The 21322-nt window shown below is 32.3% G+C and overlaps 2 protein-coding genes and 1 long non-coding RNA gene across 3 annotated transcripts; 1 reads left to right on the forward strand and 2 right to left on the reverse strand.

The window, feature by feature from the left end:
* The first annotated feature begins 657 nt into the window (after positions 1-657).
* On the forward strand, positions 658-4755 carry LOC108449942 (UDP-rhamnose/UDP-galactose transporter 6). Its single transcript, XM_017747337.2, has 6 exons — positions 658-950; positions 1915-2158; positions 2704-2888; positions 2971-3171; positions 3290-3451; positions 4186-4755. The coding sequence occupies exons 2-6, from the start codon at positions 2029-2031 to the stop codon at positions 4513-4515; spliced, it is 1008 nt and encodes a 335-aa protein (XP_017602826.1). The 5' UTR covers positions 658-950; positions 1915-2028; the 3' UTR covers positions 4516-4755.
* A 3533-nt stretch (positions 4756-8288) lies between these two features.
* Positions 8289-10620, reverse strand: LOC108450408 (40S ribosomal protein S18). The gene is made up of 4 exons (XM_017748015.2): positions 10483-10620; positions 10039-10199; positions 9135-9323; positions 8289-8602 (listed from the first exon to the last, which is right to left on the reverse strand). The coding sequence occupies exons 1-4, from the start codon at positions 10483-10485 to the stop codon at positions 8497-8499; spliced, it is 459 nt and encodes a 152-aa protein (XP_017603504.1). The 5' UTR covers positions 10486-10620; the 3' UTR covers positions 8289-8496.
* A 5636-nt stretch (positions 10621-16256) lies between these two features.
* On the reverse strand, positions 16257-17707 carry LOC128292689 (uncharacterized). Its single transcript, XR_008282631.1, has 2 exons — positions 17636-17707; positions 16257-16454 (listed from the first exon to the last, which is right to left on the reverse strand). It is a non-coding gene; the product is annotated as an uncharacterized LOC128292689 (long non-coding RNA).
* Positions 17708-21322: the final 3615 nt, after the last annotated feature.

A 21322-nucleotide genomic window follows, 5' to 3' on the forward strand; every position in this document is an offset into this window, starting at 1 on the left:
TTATACGAAAGCACTTATTATGAAAATATAAATGGTATAAATGTTATGTTTATTTATTTTTCTCATTTCTTAAGTCCTTTTCCAAAAAAAAAGTTACTTAGATAAAATAATCTTATGCATGCAAAAACATTAGTAATTAGAAGTAATAAAAATATTATCTAAATTCAATAATATTAATAAATTACATTTGGAATAAATACTAACTTGAGTAAAAAAAAAAAACTGTGATATATGCCTTAAAGATGATCTCACTCCATCTACGAAGTAGAAGAAAAACAATTAAAATTTTCTTATTTCTTGACGTTGTGTCTACATTCAATTTATATTCGTCTGTAAATTTTTTCTATATTAATAAATTTAAAATTAAGAATTAAATATTTTTTAAAATTAATATTTAATTTTATCAAACAATATGATATTCAGTAATTAAAATTTTAATAATAAAAATATTTAAATTATCAGTTTATCAAGAAAAACATCTTAATCTTAAAAGAATCCGAAAGAAAATTCAAATATAACGTTTACAAATAAAAATAATTGATCTTCAACATGAATCATCGAGCCTTTTTAAACACAGTGAGGGCCTCATGGGCCAAATTCGAATTATAAATCTTGAAATTAATACATTAGGAATTTTTTTTTAAAAAAAAAAAAAAGAAGAAGAAGAAAGAGAATAAAGTGTGAAATGCCAATTTGATGTTCACATCTCATTTGCTGGCTTGTCTGCCTGGTTTTTATTTTGTTCTACTACCTCTCCCTTCCACGATCCCTTCATTTTCCAACTAATTTTCACATTTTAAATAAAAAAAAACTGAAAATTTTCTTCACTCTCTCTCTCCAACTCTCTAGGGATCCACACAAAATAATTAAGACCCTCCCCTTGCTGAGCTACACTTACCGTCCTCATCATTTCCCTCTCTCTCTCGTACCACGACTGCCTTTCCAAAACGGTACGATGGCCCGTCGTTTTCCATTTTCCCTTTCGATGCGTTAGATCTGTTATTCGTGTTCTCCATTGATTTCAATTCTGAGATCCAACACTGGTTTATTTATTTCTTAGATCTAATTTTACAATTTTTGTCATTGTTTTCTTGTTTACTTGATCTGGATCCATAGATTCATTGATAAGGTTTATTTATTATCTTGGTTTTTTTTTTGTGATTTTTAGTGTTTAAACAGTTCAATGTGATTCACTTTGCTTTTTTCTGATTGATCTCTCAAGGGAATCTAAAGTAAAATAGTTATAGTTAGATTAAATGTTCGAGTGTTCTATGTTTACTGTGTTTAACTAATTTGGAATTCTACATTTATCTTTGATGACAGTAAATCGAAATGTTTAATTTGACGTGAACTATTTTCTGCATGAAATTATGTTGAGAGTTTGATCCAATCAGGGAGAACATTGACTCTTGATTAGTTATTGTAGAACTCAAAAATCGTAAGTTGGAGTTGAGTTGATTTCATATGTAGTGGTGGCCATAGTCACGATGATCTAATGAGCACAATGATTTTTAAGTCTATGGATGTGCTTTGCACTCCATGCTTAGATATTTAAATGGATTTTGAGGTAGCTTTACTCCGTTAATGATTAGGTAGATCTGTTGTTAAATTGGATAATTCTTCAGAGGCAGAAGATGTTTTAGTCGAAGTCTAGGCATTGAGTTGAGTAGATTCATATGGATTTGAGGTTAGTCTGAGTCACTAACTCATATTTTTACTGTAGCAATTAAAGGAATTCGTGTAGTTCATATCTGTGTTCATGGTTAGTCTGAGTTAGCAACTCATATCTTGATTGTAGTTAATGTATTTGCCTGAGTATCTTTTCAGCATGTCTTTGCAGAATATTTTTCAATAAACTTGCAGTTCAAGTATTCTTTTTTTTTTGGTTCTTATTTGTCACTATTAATTTTGTAGGATTATTGCTGAAGTTGTTGAAAACTCTTGGATATCATATGCACAAAGATGGATTACTTATAAAAATTTGAGTGATACAAAGATTTGGGGTTATCACTTACAACCACATAGAAAATGGCTCCAGCTAACAAGGCTGAAAGAAAGGCAGTTGTAGATGCGTCTGCCTGGATGTTCAATGTTGTCACTTCTGTTGGAATTATTATTGTCAATAAAGCCTTGATGGCTACTTATGGTTTCAGTTTTGGTAACTTCCTTTTAAACTCTTTTCATTGCTCCCTCCGTCCCCCCTCTTCATATGCCACAAACATTTGAAATTTGAGATTGTGAGTGGTACAATTGGGTAGCAGATAATCAATACTGCAAAAAGGCTATGCAATTGGCCTTATCATACACAGAAATGAGTTTTGAGGTTCAAACCTTGAATGTGCTTGGTGTAGGTTTAAATGGTGGAGAATGAAATGCATGGCTATGACTCTCTTCCCTTACATATTCTAGAAGGAAAAGAAATGGGTTGAAGTTGTTGAAAACATTTGAAAAATAATAATAAGAAGAAAATTGCACTGATATTGTAAGAAAAGATGAAAGGAAGCCTTTACTTGGATGTTGGAAATAGTTCATATTAAGTTTAGGACAATTGCGATGCTCTTGTAATACTTATCTTCAAGTAAATAAGCTAAAGATTATGTTTTTCCTTTTTCCTTTACTAATAAGTTCTCATTATGCTTTGCTTCAATAAGGATGTAATAAAATGTCACTAACTTCTTTGTATTTGATTGCTAATTGTTGCAGCCACAACATTAACTGGTTTGCATTTTGCTACCACAACCTTGATGACAGCTGTTCTAAGATGGTTAGGATACATTCAATCTTCTCACCTACCCATGGCTGAGCTTTTGAAATTTGTTTTATTTGCAAACTTCTCTATTGTTGGAATGAACGTTAGTCTGATGTGGAACTCTGTGGGATTTTATCAGGTAAAGTATATTATTTGCTAGATTTTACTAGTTTTGCTTTTTAGATGTTTTCAAAATCACAGATTCTCTAATTCAATGACAGATTGCAAAGCTCAGTATGATTCCTGTATCCTGTTTTTTGGAAGTTGTGATGGACAAGATTCGGTACTCCAGAGACACAAAGCTGAGCATAGCTGTTGTTCTTCTGGGCGTTGGTGTTTGTACTGTGACCGATGTGAGTGTTAATACCAAGGGTTTCATAGCTGCCTTCATTGCAGTTTGGAGTACGTCTCTGCAGCAGTATGTAAGTTGTTCTTTCTTGTGCATGTATAAATTGAATCTTCCAATGTTCTAAACTGCTTCATTTGTAGAACTTATATGCCATGATTTATTTATTCTTGTGGTTTTTTTTTTTTGTGCAGTATGTACATCACCTTCAGCGAAGGTACAACCTTAGTTCCTTCAACCTACTGGGACACACTGCTCCTGCCCAGGCTGGAACACTGCTGCTATTAGGACCATTTCTGGATTATTGGTTGACAAGCCAGAGAGTTGATGCCTATAATTATAATATAGTATCTATTGTAAGTGTTCTATCTATTTGTATTCTTTGCATTATGAGGTTTTTGTGTCATGGTAGTTGTTGCCATCAGTTTAGAATGAGGTTAGATTTACTTGTTTTAGACTTCAGAGTTGCTGTCAGAATCGTGTTCATGAAGAAAATTGCTTGTGTTCATGAATGTGCACTGTAATTCATGCAATTATTTGTATTTCTTTCGACCTACGGTTATATTTAATTTGCATTGCGTATCATGTTGCAATCTGCATTCATTTCAAAGACTGCTTACATGACATATGGTGCCTGACATCTCTTAAAACATCTGTCTACTAAATGATTTTAGGCTTAGTGGAAGTATTTGTGCTTATTCTATTCTGATTTAAAAAAAGCATTTAATTTTTAGTGATTTAGTTTTGTTACTCGAACTCGGGTATGAGTGTAGATACAAGTATGTGACATTTATGGGTGTCAAACATGGGTACTTCGTGAAAAATGAAGAGCCAGTGTTACCATCGGTTGCATGCAGCACATAAGAGATGTACTTCCTATACTATTCAAGTCATAAGTTCACTTTGGTACATTTTTATGTGGTTTAGCTGCTGCTTATTTTTGGTGCCTGCCTTTTCCTGTATGCAGTTGTGCGTATGCCTGTAGAAGTATTTTTGAGCTGTTCATAATTCCAATTGTAGTTTATTCCTGTGACTTTCAGTTTTACGGGATTATTTGCTAACAATTTTTCTTGGTTCATGGTCGTTGCAGATGTTTATATTACTTTCATGTACTATAGCAGTTGGAACCAACCTCAGCCAATTCATCTGCATTGGCAGATTTACTGCAGTGTCTTTCCAAGTACTTGGCCATATGAAGACAATCCTCGTATTGATTATGGGATTCTTTTTCTTCGGAAAAGAAGGCCTCAATCTACATGTGGTTCTGGGCATGATCATAGCAGTGGCTGGAATGATTTGGTACGGAAATGCTTCATCTAAGCCTGGTGGGAAAGAGCGTCGCAGCCTATCTCTTCCTACAATCCGACAACAAAAGCCCAGCAATTTATCGGATTCTAATGAACATGATTCGAAAGTTTGATTCTCCTCCATGTAGGTAAGTTAAAAGCATACAAGGTTAGCTGATTTCAGAAAGCTATTGGTTTTATCGATATGATTAGAAGAAAAAAAACAGCCTTAGTTTTAATGATTTTTATAGCTCTTTATTCTTTGGTATTGGGTTCACTTTGAGGGTATGGATTATTTTCTGATAGGATTTAGATGCTTTTGAAATTTGCTTTTCATATTGAGTAATATAATTTATATAAATTTTTGTCATGCATCTTTTTGGGGGTTCAATTTACTATAAGAACCAATCATTTTCTTCACGTTGAATTTATCATTTGAAGTACTAGTAAAAATGCCTGGTAAAATCAAAGACCTTAAATACTAGTTTGAAAACATGTGCTATTTTATTCCCAGTTAATTTTTCACACACTTTTTGGCGTACTTTCTAAATATATGTTTCTTAATTGACTTAATGTCAAATTTAACCATTAACGTTTACATATTTTGTCAAAATGGCCCTAATTGTTTTTTGAGCTTTTTTGGCCATCAATTTTTTTTTTTTTCAAAATGTTTTTTAATAGACTTGATGAAAGTATCATTAAAAATGGATTATGTGGAATATTTTATTGAGACTTAATTTATTAATTAGGTAATCTAATAAGATAATTATATGTGAAAAATAATAAAATAAATAAATTATACATGAAATTAAAAAATAACTCTTAATTTAAAGAAAATAAATGTAATTATCTAAAAATAAGTTTTAAAATGAATGCATACGGTTGTTTACTTGAGAGGTTTAAAAATGATGATTAATAAATTATTTTAAATTTTTTTAAATAGTTACATTTATTTTTAAAAATTAAGAGTTATTTTATTAACTTCATAAATTATTTATTTTATTATTTTTCACATGTTATTATTTTATTGTGTTATCTAAGTAATAAATTATATCTCATAAAAATATTTTACATATGAAATTTTACATCATCTCGTTAACTTTTTAGCGGTACTCATCAAATTTGTTTAAAAAAACAATTTGAAAAAAGAATAAAAATGATAAAAAGGCTCAAAAATATAAATAAAGCGTTTTGACAAAACATGTTAATGCTCAATTTTGTCATTAAGCCTTATTAATTTAATTCCATTTTAAAACTTTTAAAAATAATATTATATTTCTTAGTTTAATTTATTTTTGAAATACATACAAATTTTAGTGTTGAGTCATAAAGGTAATACATATAATTATATATGTAATTTACCTTTTAAAAATGAAATGAAAAATCACTGAAACTAACAAGCTGTTTCAATTTTGTTAACACAACCAAAATTTCTACAACGAAAGATACGACACAATTAAATATATTTGAACTCTTCAAATTTGTCACAACTTACCACTTAGAACTAAAATATAGTTTTTAATGATCTAGTTTGATATCTCAAAATAAATATTATTGGGCATCTAAATTTACACCGTTAAACCAGTTAAATCAACATCACATTAGCATTACAATGTATTTATCCGAAGACATTATCCATGTCATATCATTATTCATTTTCAAGTCACTTGTAATAATTTTTTTTTACTATAATTTAAGTTTTACACTGGATTAAGTCAATTGATTTGAAACCTTTTTAGAATTATTGGTTGTATTGTTACCTGAACAAATAATATTTTTAATGTATTTATTTTCTTTTGGATCTTAATTTTTTTTTTTGTTTTATCTCACTTTTTTAAAGTTTTTTTGCAAGTGACTTGAAATATGATAAAAAAAATTATTTTAATATTTCACATGAGTTAGCCGTAGGGATAGAAAAAGGCCCAAAATTTAATGAGTTTCGAGCTGATTTGACCCGATAGGGTCGATTTATTTTTTGAAGTTGGTGTCAAGGCACATTAATTTTTAAAAATAATTGGGTCGGGTTTAGAATGAAACCGCCCACCTCGTGCCAAGATATTTACAAATTCACCCTCAATACATATTTAATATTAATTAAATTAAAAATCCCTAAAATTTATCACTACTAGTCTCATTCTACTGCCTCTATATTGTCTCCTTTCACCCCCTTTTAAGTTTATTTCCCTCATTTTCTTTCTTCTTAATTTAATAATTTATTAAAGGAATCTTTATTTTTTTTTTCTTTTGTGTTGTAATCAAAGCATGTGCGTAAATATATATTAGTACACAACTATAGAGATAAATCATTTAATTAAACTCGATCGGATTGGAGTTTAGTATACTATTAATTTTCGCGTTTGGGTTTGGAGCGAGCTAAATTTTTTAAAGTCGAGGTTGGGTTGGGTCAAAGCATGGTGGTAGAGCATTGGGTCGGGGCAGGCAAAACACCGTTCCACCCTGTTGCCATCTCAAGTTAGCCAATGGGTTACAAATGACTAAAAATTATTTTTTTAAATATTTTTAAAATTTTAGAGTTAGGATTAAATTGATAGAATTTGAAAATATTGATGACCAAATGTATTAAATTTTTAGAATTAGAATTAAAATGACAAATTTTGTAAATATTGAGAGCTAAAATTCTTGAATTTTTTGGATCAAATTGATAGAATGTGTAAGCATCAGCTCAGAGTAATTAAAATATTTAATTTTAAAATTTAGTGACTAAATTGAAAAAATTAATAGTTGGGTGACCAAAATAGAATGAAAAGCATAATTGGGTGATCATTTTTATAGCTTACCAATAAAAATTATTTTTTAGCATGTTTCACATCATTATTTAACAAAAAATATTAACGGATGGGCTAATTTGTACGTTTCGAAATGTACAAGAGTTAATTTATCCATTTTTCAATAGAGGAACCGAAATACAATTCACCCCTAATTTGCACCTTTCGAAATGTACACGGGCTAATTCTTTGTAAGAACTTATAATATATTTTAACATTTATTAATCATAACCACATTCAATAAATTGATAAAAATATAATATTTTTTGAATTAATATTTAATATACTGGTAATGTATTTTTTTACTCCACAAATAATTATGAAAAATTGACATGTGTCTTGTTTTTTACATTTATCAATCCCTTATTCTTGCTCCACTAACCGTGAACTATTTATACGCTCTTGAACAGAAATAGGCAATCCCAATCTTTGATAATTTTGTTATCATCTAATTATTTTCGCATGGGCCCATTCAATCATGTAAAATATCACAATGTGATAAAACAATCAATTAAAAAAGATCCTCTAACTACAATTAAGACTAACTCCAATTAAGAATTTATTAGGTCCTTTAAGAACAGCCTCAAAATTGCGAATTTTTATTCATCATTTTACCCTTTAAGAGCTCATAATCAGATCTCGGTAGCAAAATATTTAGAACTTAACAGTTTAAAACAGGCTTTTCAAATACTTATTTGAATTGGTATTTTCCCATCATCATTATCATCATAATTATTGTGAATACCAAATAATTTCTTCTTCTTTTTATAAGAATATTTAATATCATATATCTAATATTTATTTAAAATCAATATTTAAAAACGAATTAAATATTAATCTATTTGACATCAACATAATTATCAATACAAAACATTTCATTTAAGAAAAACATTATGAGTAATTCTAAGAATAAAAGGTAATAATTAAAATCATTTCTTTAAACCATTCAACAATTTTTTTGTGAAAATATTTAAAATATTCTATCACTTAATTACAATAAGAATTTATTAAAATTTATTTAACACTTTCCTTAAATTACAATGCTTTCAAAAACTCTAATTAGACCAAACGAGAAATAAAGTTTCACATCCATCGAAGAAAAATAATTAACCATTTGAATATGATTAATTAATGAATGTTGGGAAATTCATTGACCTGAAATTTGCGTATTCTAATGTCATGTCTAACATTGCCATATTCATAGAAGAAAATTATTAATTAAAACAAAACAAACTGAAGAAGAAAGTCACATCCAAAATTTGTCTTCATGCAAACAGTACCTAAAAGCAAGGAAATAAATTCTGCCTCAGGATATATATGTATATGCACTCAACGCTTCTTAGAGACACCAACAGTCTTCCCTCTGCGACCAGTAGTCTTGGTGTGCTGACCGCGGACACGGAGGCCCCAGTAGTGCCTCAGCCCACGGTGGTTCCTGCATGATGGTGTTTCAAAATGTTAGTTGCCATCCCATGTCCCAAAACCCTAAACTAAAACCACTAATAGAAATTGAATCAACTGGGATTCAATCTACTTCTTAAGAAATCTCAAGTTAACACACTCTAAATTCGTATTTTCTCTATAGTACTCAATAATCGGACATAGGTAGGTAAGAATGTATGAGCCTCGGTATATGAACAACTTTAAAAAAAAAAAGATGCCCTTATCCAACATTAACCCTGAGTCCGGATAATATAGGCACAAAGAAAGGCCAGGACGGGTGCTTAATTCGGTCCCAATTACAAATTATAGACGAGAATGCCTCAAATAAATTGTCTAAATTATTTAGTCATGTGACTGAAAATCATGATACTCAAAACTCCAGTTTGAGTGTCGGATATGAGTATGTGTCCGAAACAGGTATGTTGATGGTATCTTTCCTAAGGTTATGTATCAAATAATAACTGGCACATAAAATAAGACATGCGCAAAGACAAATCAGTAAAGAGCAGAAACAAAGAATTAACCTGATTTTCTTCAAACGCTCCAAGTCATCTCTCAACTTCATGTCGAGAGCATTAGAAACAACCTGGGAATACTTTCCATCCTTGTAATCCTTTTGCCTATTCAGAAACCAATCTGGAATTTTAAACTGCCTGGGGTTGGCAACAATGGTCATGAGATTGTCCAGTTCCTGTGCAGTCAACTCACCAGCCCTGACACCAGGAAGAAGTAGATCAAATAAGTTCCCCAGAATAACTACAAAAACCAAATACTATTGAACAACTTCATCAACCCCACAGCCTATGCTTCCTACATGATTATGGACTAGAAATATAATGACCAGGACATTACCAATAGGTTTTGGTCACCACCTCTGCATATGCTTTGCATCAAAAGAAGCATCCTTTTTTAGCACCCCAAACCCTCTTTATAACCCGTAGGTGCACCTCCCTTGGTTTGAACCAAAATGTCTCACTCAAGAGAGTCCTTTTCACAATACGTGCTTTATCTACATGTTTCGCCACCCTACCAGAAAATCCCTCTACCTCTACCGTGCTGAAGCTTGGTAGTTTCCACCTCCCATCTAGGGCTGAGACCTGGGATTTGACCTCAAAGTGACTATATTTGATTATATTCATCCAAATCCCAACTCCATTTTTATATTGTCATTGCATGACATAAGAGATGTTGATTCTAGTCTATCTAAAGTAGAAAGAAAAAAACTCATAATTTTCTTCTACACGCACATAATCTACTTGCAGCTAGATCAAAAGTAATCACTTCGGCATGAAATGCCTCAAATCATATCATATATCATTGTCTAAACTTTCAGTCATAGAGCATCTTAGTTATTCCCAATGAAACCTAACATTGGCATGAAAATAAGAACGTCCATATATATCTAAAATTTTCAAAACAAAAATGGACCTCTTGTTCATATCGACATCGGCCTTCTTGCAAACAATGTTAGCAAAACGCCTTCCGATACCCTTGATGGAAGTCAAAGCAAACATAATCTTCTGCTTTCCATCAACGTTGGTGTTCAATACACGTAAAATGTGCTGAAAATCTTCGTTGGCCACCAGAGACTGTAAACACGACACACAAAAAAAACACGTTAAAATGAATTAAAACCAACGATCTTTAGGGAAAAAAAAAGAAAGAACACAATCAAAATCAAGAGAAACCCATTTTACAAGCGCTCATAACAATCCTTTTCCTCAAAAAACCGTAAAAATATGAAGCGGATTTTGACTTTTTTTCTAAAGCTGATAGTGAGATCAAGTACAATAAAGAATATAAAAAGCTGCAGAAAGAGATGAACTAATCAATTAACGACAATAGAGCTTTGAAATTAGGGATTTGGATTACCATTTTTGAGAGCGGCGAGGAGACTTTTGGAAGATGAGAGATGAGGCTCTGGCGATACTGAAGCTGATGAGGTGAGGCGAATAACCGATGGAGACCAATTTTAACTAGGGTTTAGTGCACAAAATATAAAATAAAATAAAAGGCAAGAGGATTAAATAATAATTACTTAATTATAAAATATTTTTATTTTAAATATTTAAAATAGAAAGTTTTGTAATTGTTTAATTATTTTAGTTAGCTTAGTTAAAATATAAAAAAAATATAATCTATAAAAATAATTATTTTTGTTTGTCTCGGATTATATATTAATTATTTATGTTTGAAATATTACATTTTACTTATTTACGTTATCGTCTTGTTACGAAGTCGTTACTCTACCGTTAAACTTCGTTACCTCCCTAACGGTAGTCCTACGTAGCAGCCTAAATGAATTTTAAGTGCCAATTTAGATGTCAATAAAAATAGGTTTTTAATTAAATAAATTTAATTTGGCTCGCCACGTAGGACATCCAAGTTGACATTTAAAACACATTTAGACTGCCACATAGGACTATCGTTAGGGAGTGATGGACGTCGAATCCACCAAAAAAAATTCCTACTAAATACTCTAAATATAGTAAGAGTGGTAGTAGGGTCGAGTCCACAGGGATTGGTACTCTAATCAACTTCTGAGTTTGACTTATGAACAGAATGTCGTGTCAAGGGTCGTGGCTAGAGTCGTGCCCACGACTCAAAACATACCAGTTGAAAAATAAGCAAATAAATAAGTAAGCGGGGGATTTTGAAATTAATTAGAAACTAAATAATTAAAACTGCTAAGATAAATAATTAAATAAATCAGAAATTAAATTGGGATTTGCAATCAAACGTAATAAGCCTTAGCCTTAGACTCGGTAAATTCCATGTTGAGAATTGATCCTCAAAAATTGATCTTAATAAGCTGGTTATAATGATTAAGAATGTCCTAACCACCAATTCTTCCTCTCGTAGCTGGTCCCGATACGTCCTGCAAACCATCCCTTACCGATAGTCTAACCAAGATACACTGTTCCCGATTCAAGATTTCAGTAGCCTTACGTTCTGAAGAACCCAATTAGAGTTAACGGCCTCAACCCCCTGGGTCGTTTAAACCCGATCACCTCCTCCTCGATTTGTTCTCGAAGATCCAAATACAGCACGGCCGATTCGTTTCTCCAACTGTCAGAAAACACGACTCCAACCCAACGAGCTCTTTTTGACTTGAAATCGAATTATCCTTAAGAGATGAGTTGTGTAACACCCCTAACTCGTGACCGACGCCGGTGTCGGACACGAGGGGTTAACGAGACAAATCCTCTTAAAGTACCGACCAATTTGGCATTTCTGGACAGGCTGGAAAACTGCGTTACCGTCGCCTTAAAAATCATATCTCGAGTTCCAAAACTCGGAAACTGCTTTCGTAAATTTTCCCTGAATTTAGACTCATATACCCATCCATGGATTTATTTTTAGAATTTTTGGTTGGGCCAATTGGTACAGTTTATTAGTTAAAGTCACCCATGTTACAGGGATCGACTGCTCTGACCTCCGTGCGTTACAACTTGAATATCTTTCTGTACAGGGCTTTAATACTGGTGCCGTTTGTTTCTAATGAAAATAGACTCAAAATGGAATCTGTAAATATAAGGCATGACTCCTAATTCTTTCTGGATAATTTATGGTAAATTTTCAAAGTTGCGACAGGGGACCCAGAAACCGTTCTGGCCCTGTCTCACGAGAACTTTAATATTTCCCAGTATACTGCTCATATGGTCGTTTCGTTTCGTCCATATAAAATAGATTCATCAAGGTTCAGTTCCATAATTTACTCACTATTTAATTCTACTTCTACTATTTTTAGTGATTTTTCAATCTCATCTCACTGCTGCTGTCCGCAACAGTTACTGCAGTAGACTATGCCAATTTCATGAATTTTTCCTTGGCCTTAATCATCCATCATACATGACACAAATTATGGCCACCTTAACAAAATTTGAGTTTCTAAGACTCGTGGCTATAGGTTCTAGCATCCCACTCGACGACCACATAGGCCATTTTCACATGGCTTAAAGTTTACAACCCACAATTCGACAAAATATAATAGCCTATACATGCCAAATGTTCTTCAACAACAAAAAACAATACCACAAGATTTCAGCCGGTGTGATGACTTCAACGACGGTTCCGAGCACGCAACAATACGAGTCCAAGAGACCTAAAATGGGTGACAAGAAAACACCGAGTGAGTTTACAACTCAGTAAGTCATAAGCATTCGTCAATCCACTGCTAAAGTTACTACTACATGTACAACAAATGAGGCTAGGTACTCGTCCATATCGAATCTATACCATAATACCTTGGACCTTCCGGTCCAATCTCGTACCAATTCATACATCCACATTTCATATTCTACACAACAAGGTAATCGAAGCATTTTTACACATTAACTCATTTTCCAGCACAACCATACAATTTCAATCATCACATAGATTTAAGGCTTACCAAATTCAACCCCGAGCATGAACATATTTTCTATTCGTCATGAGCTCGAGGTACTTACCCGATCCGCTGTCCGGGATTAGCTCGATAAATGTCGCACACTCAGTGCCAATTGTAATGCAAGAGCATATAGTGAATCCGCACACTTAGTGCTATATGTATTCAACTCGCACACTTAGTGCTATATAATCAAACTCGCACACTTAGTGCTGTACAATTTTAAACCCGCACACTTAGTGCCAATCTTGTCACCGTGTCCATTTATACCCGCACACTTAGTGCCGAGACCAATACCTTATGTATTTTGCTGCCTTTATACATTCAACAATGGCATCATTCCATACACATACATTTCCATTTACACACCAACTCATTTAAACACATTTGCATATATATATTGATCATTTAAATCAACACCAAATATACGCTTAATGACTTACCTTGTGTTGGGTAAAACAGTCCAAGTCGGCTACTCGATGACCTTCGTCTTTCCCTTGCTTGATTCTCCTTCTTTAACTCCTTGAGCTTAATCAATAAATCAACTAGTTTAACCCTCTTGCTAAACATTCATAATTCAATTACACATGCATATGTATGTTTGTATATTCGCAACCATCCTCACTTATTACCCATTTGGTCAACAATCTAAGCCAAGATAAGGCTTCAATATGGTTGCCTCTAACCGAATACATGCACACCAATCTACTTCCTTTGGCCGAATATGCATGTCTATGTGGAGGCCAATTTTACACTTAATACTACACAAAAAAACAGCATACATTTTCCTAATTAACGCATTACATATTGTAGTTCTATACACATCTCTCATTTATTTCATAACCAAACAACATCACAAGCAAATAGACACCTTAAAATAGTATACATGTCATACCAATTCATCATGTGCAAACATATATTCATGTAGGTGCAATGGCGAATTCTCAAGTGGCTTATATCCAAATATACACACATATCCAAAGCTTAAATCTTACTTACCATGCAACATGCATGAATCATACTTATGGATATAACATGGCCGAATACCACAACACCATACCGTTTCAATTTGGTCATGGTTAAACAAAGAGCTTAGTATCTCATTCAAAAATGCTAAAAGAAAATCTAAGAATCCTCAATCCACCATCACATGAATCATTATCAAGCTTGATATTTAGCATGCAATGGCATTAACACCATATTCACTTTGGCCGAATTTCATTCCCATGACATAACAAAGATTTGAACCATGGGCTAACAAGAACATCAAGCTAGCAACTAAAATATACATGAATCTCATGGCAAAACATCAAACTTACCTTAATCTAGGTACAAGTATGGCCAAACCTCCTCCTAAACCTCTTCCAAACCAACATGAAACAAGAATTCCTTCCTTCTTCCTTAGAATTTTCAGCCCAAAGGAAATGAAAATCATGAACAAAAATTCTTCTTTCTTTCTCCACACTCACGGCAATGGGCATGCATGAGACCATTTTTTCTTTTTTTTTGTTCCTTTCATTATTAAATTCCCATGCTCACTATTTTATTTTTTCTTACATACACCATTGTCCCAACATGTTTTATGACATGTTTTTACCCATAATCTCTTGTCATGGCCGGCCACTAACTATTAGGGGGAAATTTGACATGCAAGTCCTCCCTTTGACTACATGCACTATTAGGTCCTTATAGATTAGCCTATCACTTTTCAAAAGTGTCACACAAGTCCTACTAACTGAATTCACATGCTATCGGCTAAATCGAAGCTTGAAATTTTCACACATTCATAATTACATATTCTAGACAATAAATATTACGTTCAAACATTTCGGTGACTCGGTTTAGCGGTCCCGAAACCACTTCCCGACTAGGGTCAATTTTGGGCTGTCACAAGTTGTCAATCCCGATACTTAGAAAAAAGGTGAATACCGATTAGAAGGATTTTAAGCGCGAGTACAAATCTCACGATTCTCGACTGGAAAGAAAACCTATCTAAAGCTAAGATAGAATTTAGTTAAGCATGAAATTGTTCATGCTTTATAAGCTTGGAAAGGAGATTAATGATTATGGCGAAGAAATGAATGGAAAGGACTTGGAGAGCAATTGGCCCAATTATGGAAAAAAAACAAAAATTGGGAACAATGCTACAAAATGTAACGTCAAATTGAAGAGAAAAAAAAAATGATATTCCAATTCCAAATTGAAGAAGGAAATACAAGAGAGAGAGAGTAATTCAATTCCAAATTGAAATAGGAATGTAAAACAAGGGGTGATTTCCTAAGAACTAAAAGCCCCTATTTATATACATGAGGTTTACTAAATTTAGCCTAAACTAATTTAATATAAAATAAAAATAAAAATAAAATAAACTAAAAATAAATAAAATAAAATAAGATTTTCCTATTTTGGCTTTTACAAAGTCAAAATATTTAACGTGTCCTTGGTTTCCTCCATCTTTTTGATTTGGCCCCATTTCAATGTTTGTGTTTCAATTTGGCCCCCTTTTAGCTTGTTTTTGACCAATTGCTGTAACGCCCGCACGCCCGAAACCGTCACTGGAGTCAAGCTCGAGGTGTTACTAAACTTATCTTACCTTTTAAACAACTCTAAACCACTTATTTTAATTTTCGGAATAAACTGTTTTTTTGCATCATGGTTACTTAAAAATTCATTTCTCGAGTTTCAAAACTCAAAATTAAGATCCGTAAATTTTTCATGAAACTAGACTCATATATATATCTATTAATTTTTTTCTAGAATTTTTGACTTAGCCAATTAGTACAGTTTATTAGTTAAAGTTACCCCTGTTTCAGAATTCGACTGCACTGGCCTCTACTTACTACGAACTACTTTTATCTCTGTACAAAAATCATATGACTATAGCGTTTGTTTCTATTAAAACTAGATTCAATAAGGATTCTAACCATATAAAGTACACCACCTAATTATTTTTTTAAAATTTATGGTGAATTTCTAAAGTTGAAATAGGGGATCCAGAAATCGCTCTGGCCCTATTTCACTAAAACTCAGATATCTTATAAAATACAAAACCTTTACCTGTTTTGCTTAATCCATATAAAAATAGACACAATGAGCTTTAATTTCATATATTATTCACCATCAACCCATGTCTCTACAATTCCTTGTGATTTTTCAAAATCACGTTATTTCTGATACTTGAATCTGTTTTTAAGTTACTTTCACATTTTTCTTAGTTTTCATGTGATAGTTACTACTTATTCATACATACTATTAAACATGTATATCATCAGCCATTCTATTAGTTAATCACTAGCAAGTATTTACACATCATTCATTGATCATATCATATCAAAAGAAACCAAGTTCCTATACATGCCATACACAAAACGAAACGTCTAACTATACCAATGTAATTTCTTCGATAGTGTGATCGGTCTCCGACGTTTCCTTCGATCCCCGAGTGGCTTGATAAGAACTATAAGAAAAAGAAAATGAAGAGAGTAAGCACTAGGCTTAGTAAGCTTACAAGCAAATAAATTACAACATTCAACATAATGAATAATTATACATAATGTCACCTAGCCTCATAAACTTTCTTTACTTCTCATTTTCTACCTTCTTCTTTACTCATTTACCTTCTTTCTTACCTGACCTTTCACTATTCATAAATATAATCTACCTTCCCTTTTGCTGATAATTCACTGTAATTTAACTCGTATCCTGACCCGTTGAACCACTCGGAATACTAAGGATACTAGGGTCGCTCTCGCTATCAATATCTCGCCAATGCCATGTCTTTGACATGGACTTACGAGAATTATTCTGTCTCCAATGCCATATATAATATGGACTTACATGGCTCAATCCTGTCTCCAAAGCCATATTTCTAATATGGACTTACATGACTCATTTCTGTTCTGTCCTGTCAACCCTAATATCCTAACATTCCTAGGGTTCAATCGGGGCTTTCTAACACTTTTCCTCTGTCACTTCACCTTAAATTCGACTTTAAATATTTTCATAACATAAATATATAAATGCTGGAAATTGACAATAATAATGTAAAATAAAAGAGTTTTGCATTTATTTACTGTAAACTTGCCTCGTATGCAAAAATAGCTACTTTTACCATTTCGTCCACAACTTGGTATTTTCCCCATTTTAGCCTGAATTTCAGTTTTCCTTGCTCTATCTTTTAAAATATAGTCTAATTAGGACTCACATTATTCAAATTGACCCAAAATCATATTTTGGAAAAATTACAGTTTTGCCCCTAAACTTTCGCATATTTACACTTTTTCCCCAAAGCTCGTAAATTAAACTTCGGCCTATTTTCTTATGTTTTATGACATGCTGGTCATTTTTCCCTTCTATGGCAGCATCAAATTCACACTCTAACATGCACTTATGACTATTAGGTATTTTTACCGATTAAGTCATTTTACTCGTTTTTGCTTAAAACCGAGTAGTACAAGTTGTCTAACATAATTTAAAACCTCATATTCTATCATAAAACACCAAAATACACAAATTTCACCTATGGGTATTTTTCCAAATATGAACCCTAGGTTGAATTATTGCTAGCATAAGCTTAATCGAGCTATCGGGACTCTAAAAACATAAAAATCATTAAAAACGAGGCTAGAACGGACTTACAATCGAGCTTGGAAGCTTGAAAAACCCTAGCCATGGTTTCTCCTTGCTATATTCGGCCATGGGGTTGAAGATGAGCAAAATTGGCTTTTAATTTTATATTTTAATTCATTTTACCCCTAAATGACCAAAATGCCCTTACTACTAAACTTTCCAAAAATTCCATCCATGTCCAATTTTTGTCCATAGACTTAGAAATTGGTAAAATTACTCTTTAAGGACCTCTAATTAATAATATAATTCAATTTTATGCAAAATACTTCTAGAACACAAGTTTTGCAATTTATTCAATTTAGTCCCTAATTTCAAATTAAGCACTTTATGCATAGAATTTCTTCACGAAGTTTTCACACAATCATGAAAACATATCATAGACCTCAAAATAATAATAAAATAAATTTTTCTACCTCGGATTTATGGTTTCGCAACCACTGTTCCGTTTAGGCCTTATTTCGGGATGTTACAATTGCATCCCTGACAAGTTTAAGTCATAAAAGCACTTAATTAGCAGGGTTCAGTTCAAAAATAAACCAATTTAAACGCAAAAAATATGCAAATTAACATGTTTATCAGGGAGGTAATGGAATTTAACAGTAGAATAACCACTTCGTAACAAAACAATAACGTAAGTGATTAAAATGTAATATGAGGCAAACAGAAGTGATTGTTTTTGTAGTTTACTAAAAAAATAACATAACATTTTTTTAAAATTTGATTTTTTACTCTCTTTTTTTTTCCTTTTTTCTTTCTTTTCAGTTTTCTTTTTTTTCTTTTATTTTCTCTAATCCTAGCCTTACTAGGTTAAAGAGCTCTACCACCGGTGCTTCGACTGACACAAAACCACCACCAAACGATAGGTCTCCAGACCCTCTGTACATCACCAGAACCCCAAGCAGAGGTCTGAAGCTGAAAACTCGATCCGTTAGTGTCCACCGTTGGACCGTCATGAGCCCAAGAAATGTTGTTCTCCTCGAACTTTTCTCTACCTTCACCGTTTGGATTGTTAAACGGAGCTCTGGTGCCCAAATTACCGAGAAGCCTTAAAAGATGAGTTCTCCTTTCTATGTTTTTTTTTTCCTTTTTAATTCTTTCTCTGATTTTTTACTTTGCTTCTTGCTCTTTATCTTCTTTTTTTTTTTTAATTATTCCTTTGCTATAGGTTTAGGTTTAAGGCCTTTTTTATTTTTTTACTTGCTCATTTTAATTTGTGGTTTGATGGTTGATAGTGTGTATAGGATGAAGTTATGATTTTTTCGGTAATAGGTGAGGTTGATTGTGATGAGGGGAAAGGTAGTCGAGGGTGGTGGAATAAAGGGCTTAGATGAGGTGGTGAAAAATGGTGGAGTGAATTAAGGTAGTAGGGTAGTGTGCAGGAGATGGTATGCATGAGTGGAGGTGAGAATTGAAAAAGAGTCGAAAGGGGGCTGGTTTAGGGGTTGATGATGATTGGTTGGTGGCACTTTGGTTTTAGGAGATGGTGAAGGTGAATGCAAGTGAGTGAGAATGGGTACCGGTAAAGGCAAAGATGATTGCCAAATGGGATCTTTTATTGAAGACCAAAATGATCGAACTATGAACTATACAATATGGGTGTTTAAATTGTAAACTTTTTTTTTGAGTGCTTAAAATGAAAATTGTTGTTACGGTGATTATTTGTATAAGTAACCCTTAAATTATCAATTTGTTACCTATTTATATCTATCAAACTATATATAGAGTTGAACTCCCTAATCAATTGAATTCCAACTTAGTTGTAAATTTACCAAAAACACTTTATTTTTATAAAGTAATATATATTATTTTGAAGGTAATTTTATCTTTTCATATAAAAGTTAGAAAAATACTTGCAATGAGATTTAATATGGTTTTGATAATATATGCTATTTTGATACAATATTTAAAACTACCCATAATCTCTCTCAACCCATAAATAGGAGGATAATGCGTTTCAACGCACTCAAACACATATCCTCCTGCATCAGCGATAATATTTATGCTAATTGAGTTAAGACTCAATCGATAACTGTTACTTAATGTTAATGTGACAATAATCTAACTTGATTGTTGAAAATTGTAATATGATGCTTTTGTTGAAATTTTAGGTAGTTTTTTTCTTTGTATTTTTTTTCTCCCTTTTTTCCCTTTTCTTCTTCTCCCAATTTTAAAAGACAACATTTTTTTTTGTATATTTCATATCCATTTTACAGATTATGTTTGTGGCTCATGATTATCCCTCTTAATAATGTCATTTTCAATATTTGAACATACACTCTTTTTTGGAGTGCAATATACTTTATCATTGCATCCAATATTTATTGATAGAACATATCATTTTAATGTCTCTACTCATTGTTAAATCAAGCAGTTACCACTACCATTATCAATGCCATCACTTGCCATTAGACCTGCTCATGGGTTGGGTTACCCGGCCCGACCCGAAGACCCGCCCGAAATGTGGGAGGTTTGGGCAAAAATATAGGCCCGAAAAATGGGCTTGGACAAAAAAATAAGGCCCGTTTAAAAAATAGGTCGAGCCTCGGGTAAGGTATTCTTGGCCCGGGCCCTGCCTGAATCCACTAAATGACAAAAAAAATATGCTATTTTTTTTTGTTTTTGAATATTATTTTCTTGTTGTTTTCTCCCTATTTTCTTGTTGCTACTATTTTGTTGTTATTGTTTGAATATTGTATAAAACTTATTTTATTATTAATTTTATTATTATTTTAAAGGCATTTGTTAATTTTGTTATTATTTTAGAGGTATTTGCTTGTTAAGTTGCATCTATCTTAGTGCTATTTAAGTCTACATATTTTTTAAAATTTATTTTCAATTTGTTGAAAAATATTTATTTTGATTTTTTTAGTATTTTTGATGTATTATATATATTTAAAAATTATATAAAAATAAATACGGCTAGGCCGGGCCTGGGTTTTAGTATTTTTATTTGGGTCGACATTGGGCAAAATTTTAGGCCCATTTTTTGGGCCCAACCTGGCCCGAGCCCAATGAATAGGCCTAAATTTTTAGTTGAGCCTAGCCCAAACCCGGCCAGGCCCGGCCCATGAGCACCTCTACTTGCCATGAACCTCTTAAACTTAAAAGCCATTGGATTCTCTCACACCTTTGGATCATAACTTATATTTGCCACCATGAAATTAATAACTCCATTATTAGGGAGATCAAATATCTAAGACAATGTCTTCTCTGTCACACAGTAAGGCACCACAAAGTGTGCTAATAGGTGCCTTATTAGCCCTTCCAAAATCACTAGTTTCAAATAAAGCATCTTATCTTGCTTGATTTCTTTAACACAATCTTCCGCAACACATTTGATTTCAATCAATACTCTATCTTTAATATAAGGATATTTAGGGCTTATTTAGTAGTGCTTAAAAAAATATTTTTTGGCTGAAATTTTTAACTTTTAAAATTATTTTTGAAAAGTATTTTTGAAAAACACTTTTAAAAAGAATAAGCTAAAATTTTAACTTTTCCTCTCTCAAAAGCAATTTTGGTATTTAATTATTTTTCACCCTCCAATAACATAGTACTTTCCTTCTTTTATTTTTTTCTTAGTGCTTAATTACAAATATATTAAAATTATTAATTAAAAATAAAAAATATTTTTGAAATAATAAAAATATGTTAATATCTAATTATAAATATTTAATGGTTATATTTAAATATTTA

This window comes from Gossypium arboreum, chromosome 5, assembly GCF_025698485.1.
Source record: "Gossypium arboreum isolate Shixiya-1 chromosome 5, ASM2569848v2, whole genome shotgun sequence".
Taxonomy (NCBI): domain Eukaryota; kingdom Viridiplantae; phylum Streptophyta; class Magnoliopsida; order Malvales; family Malvaceae; genus Gossypium; species Gossypium arboreum.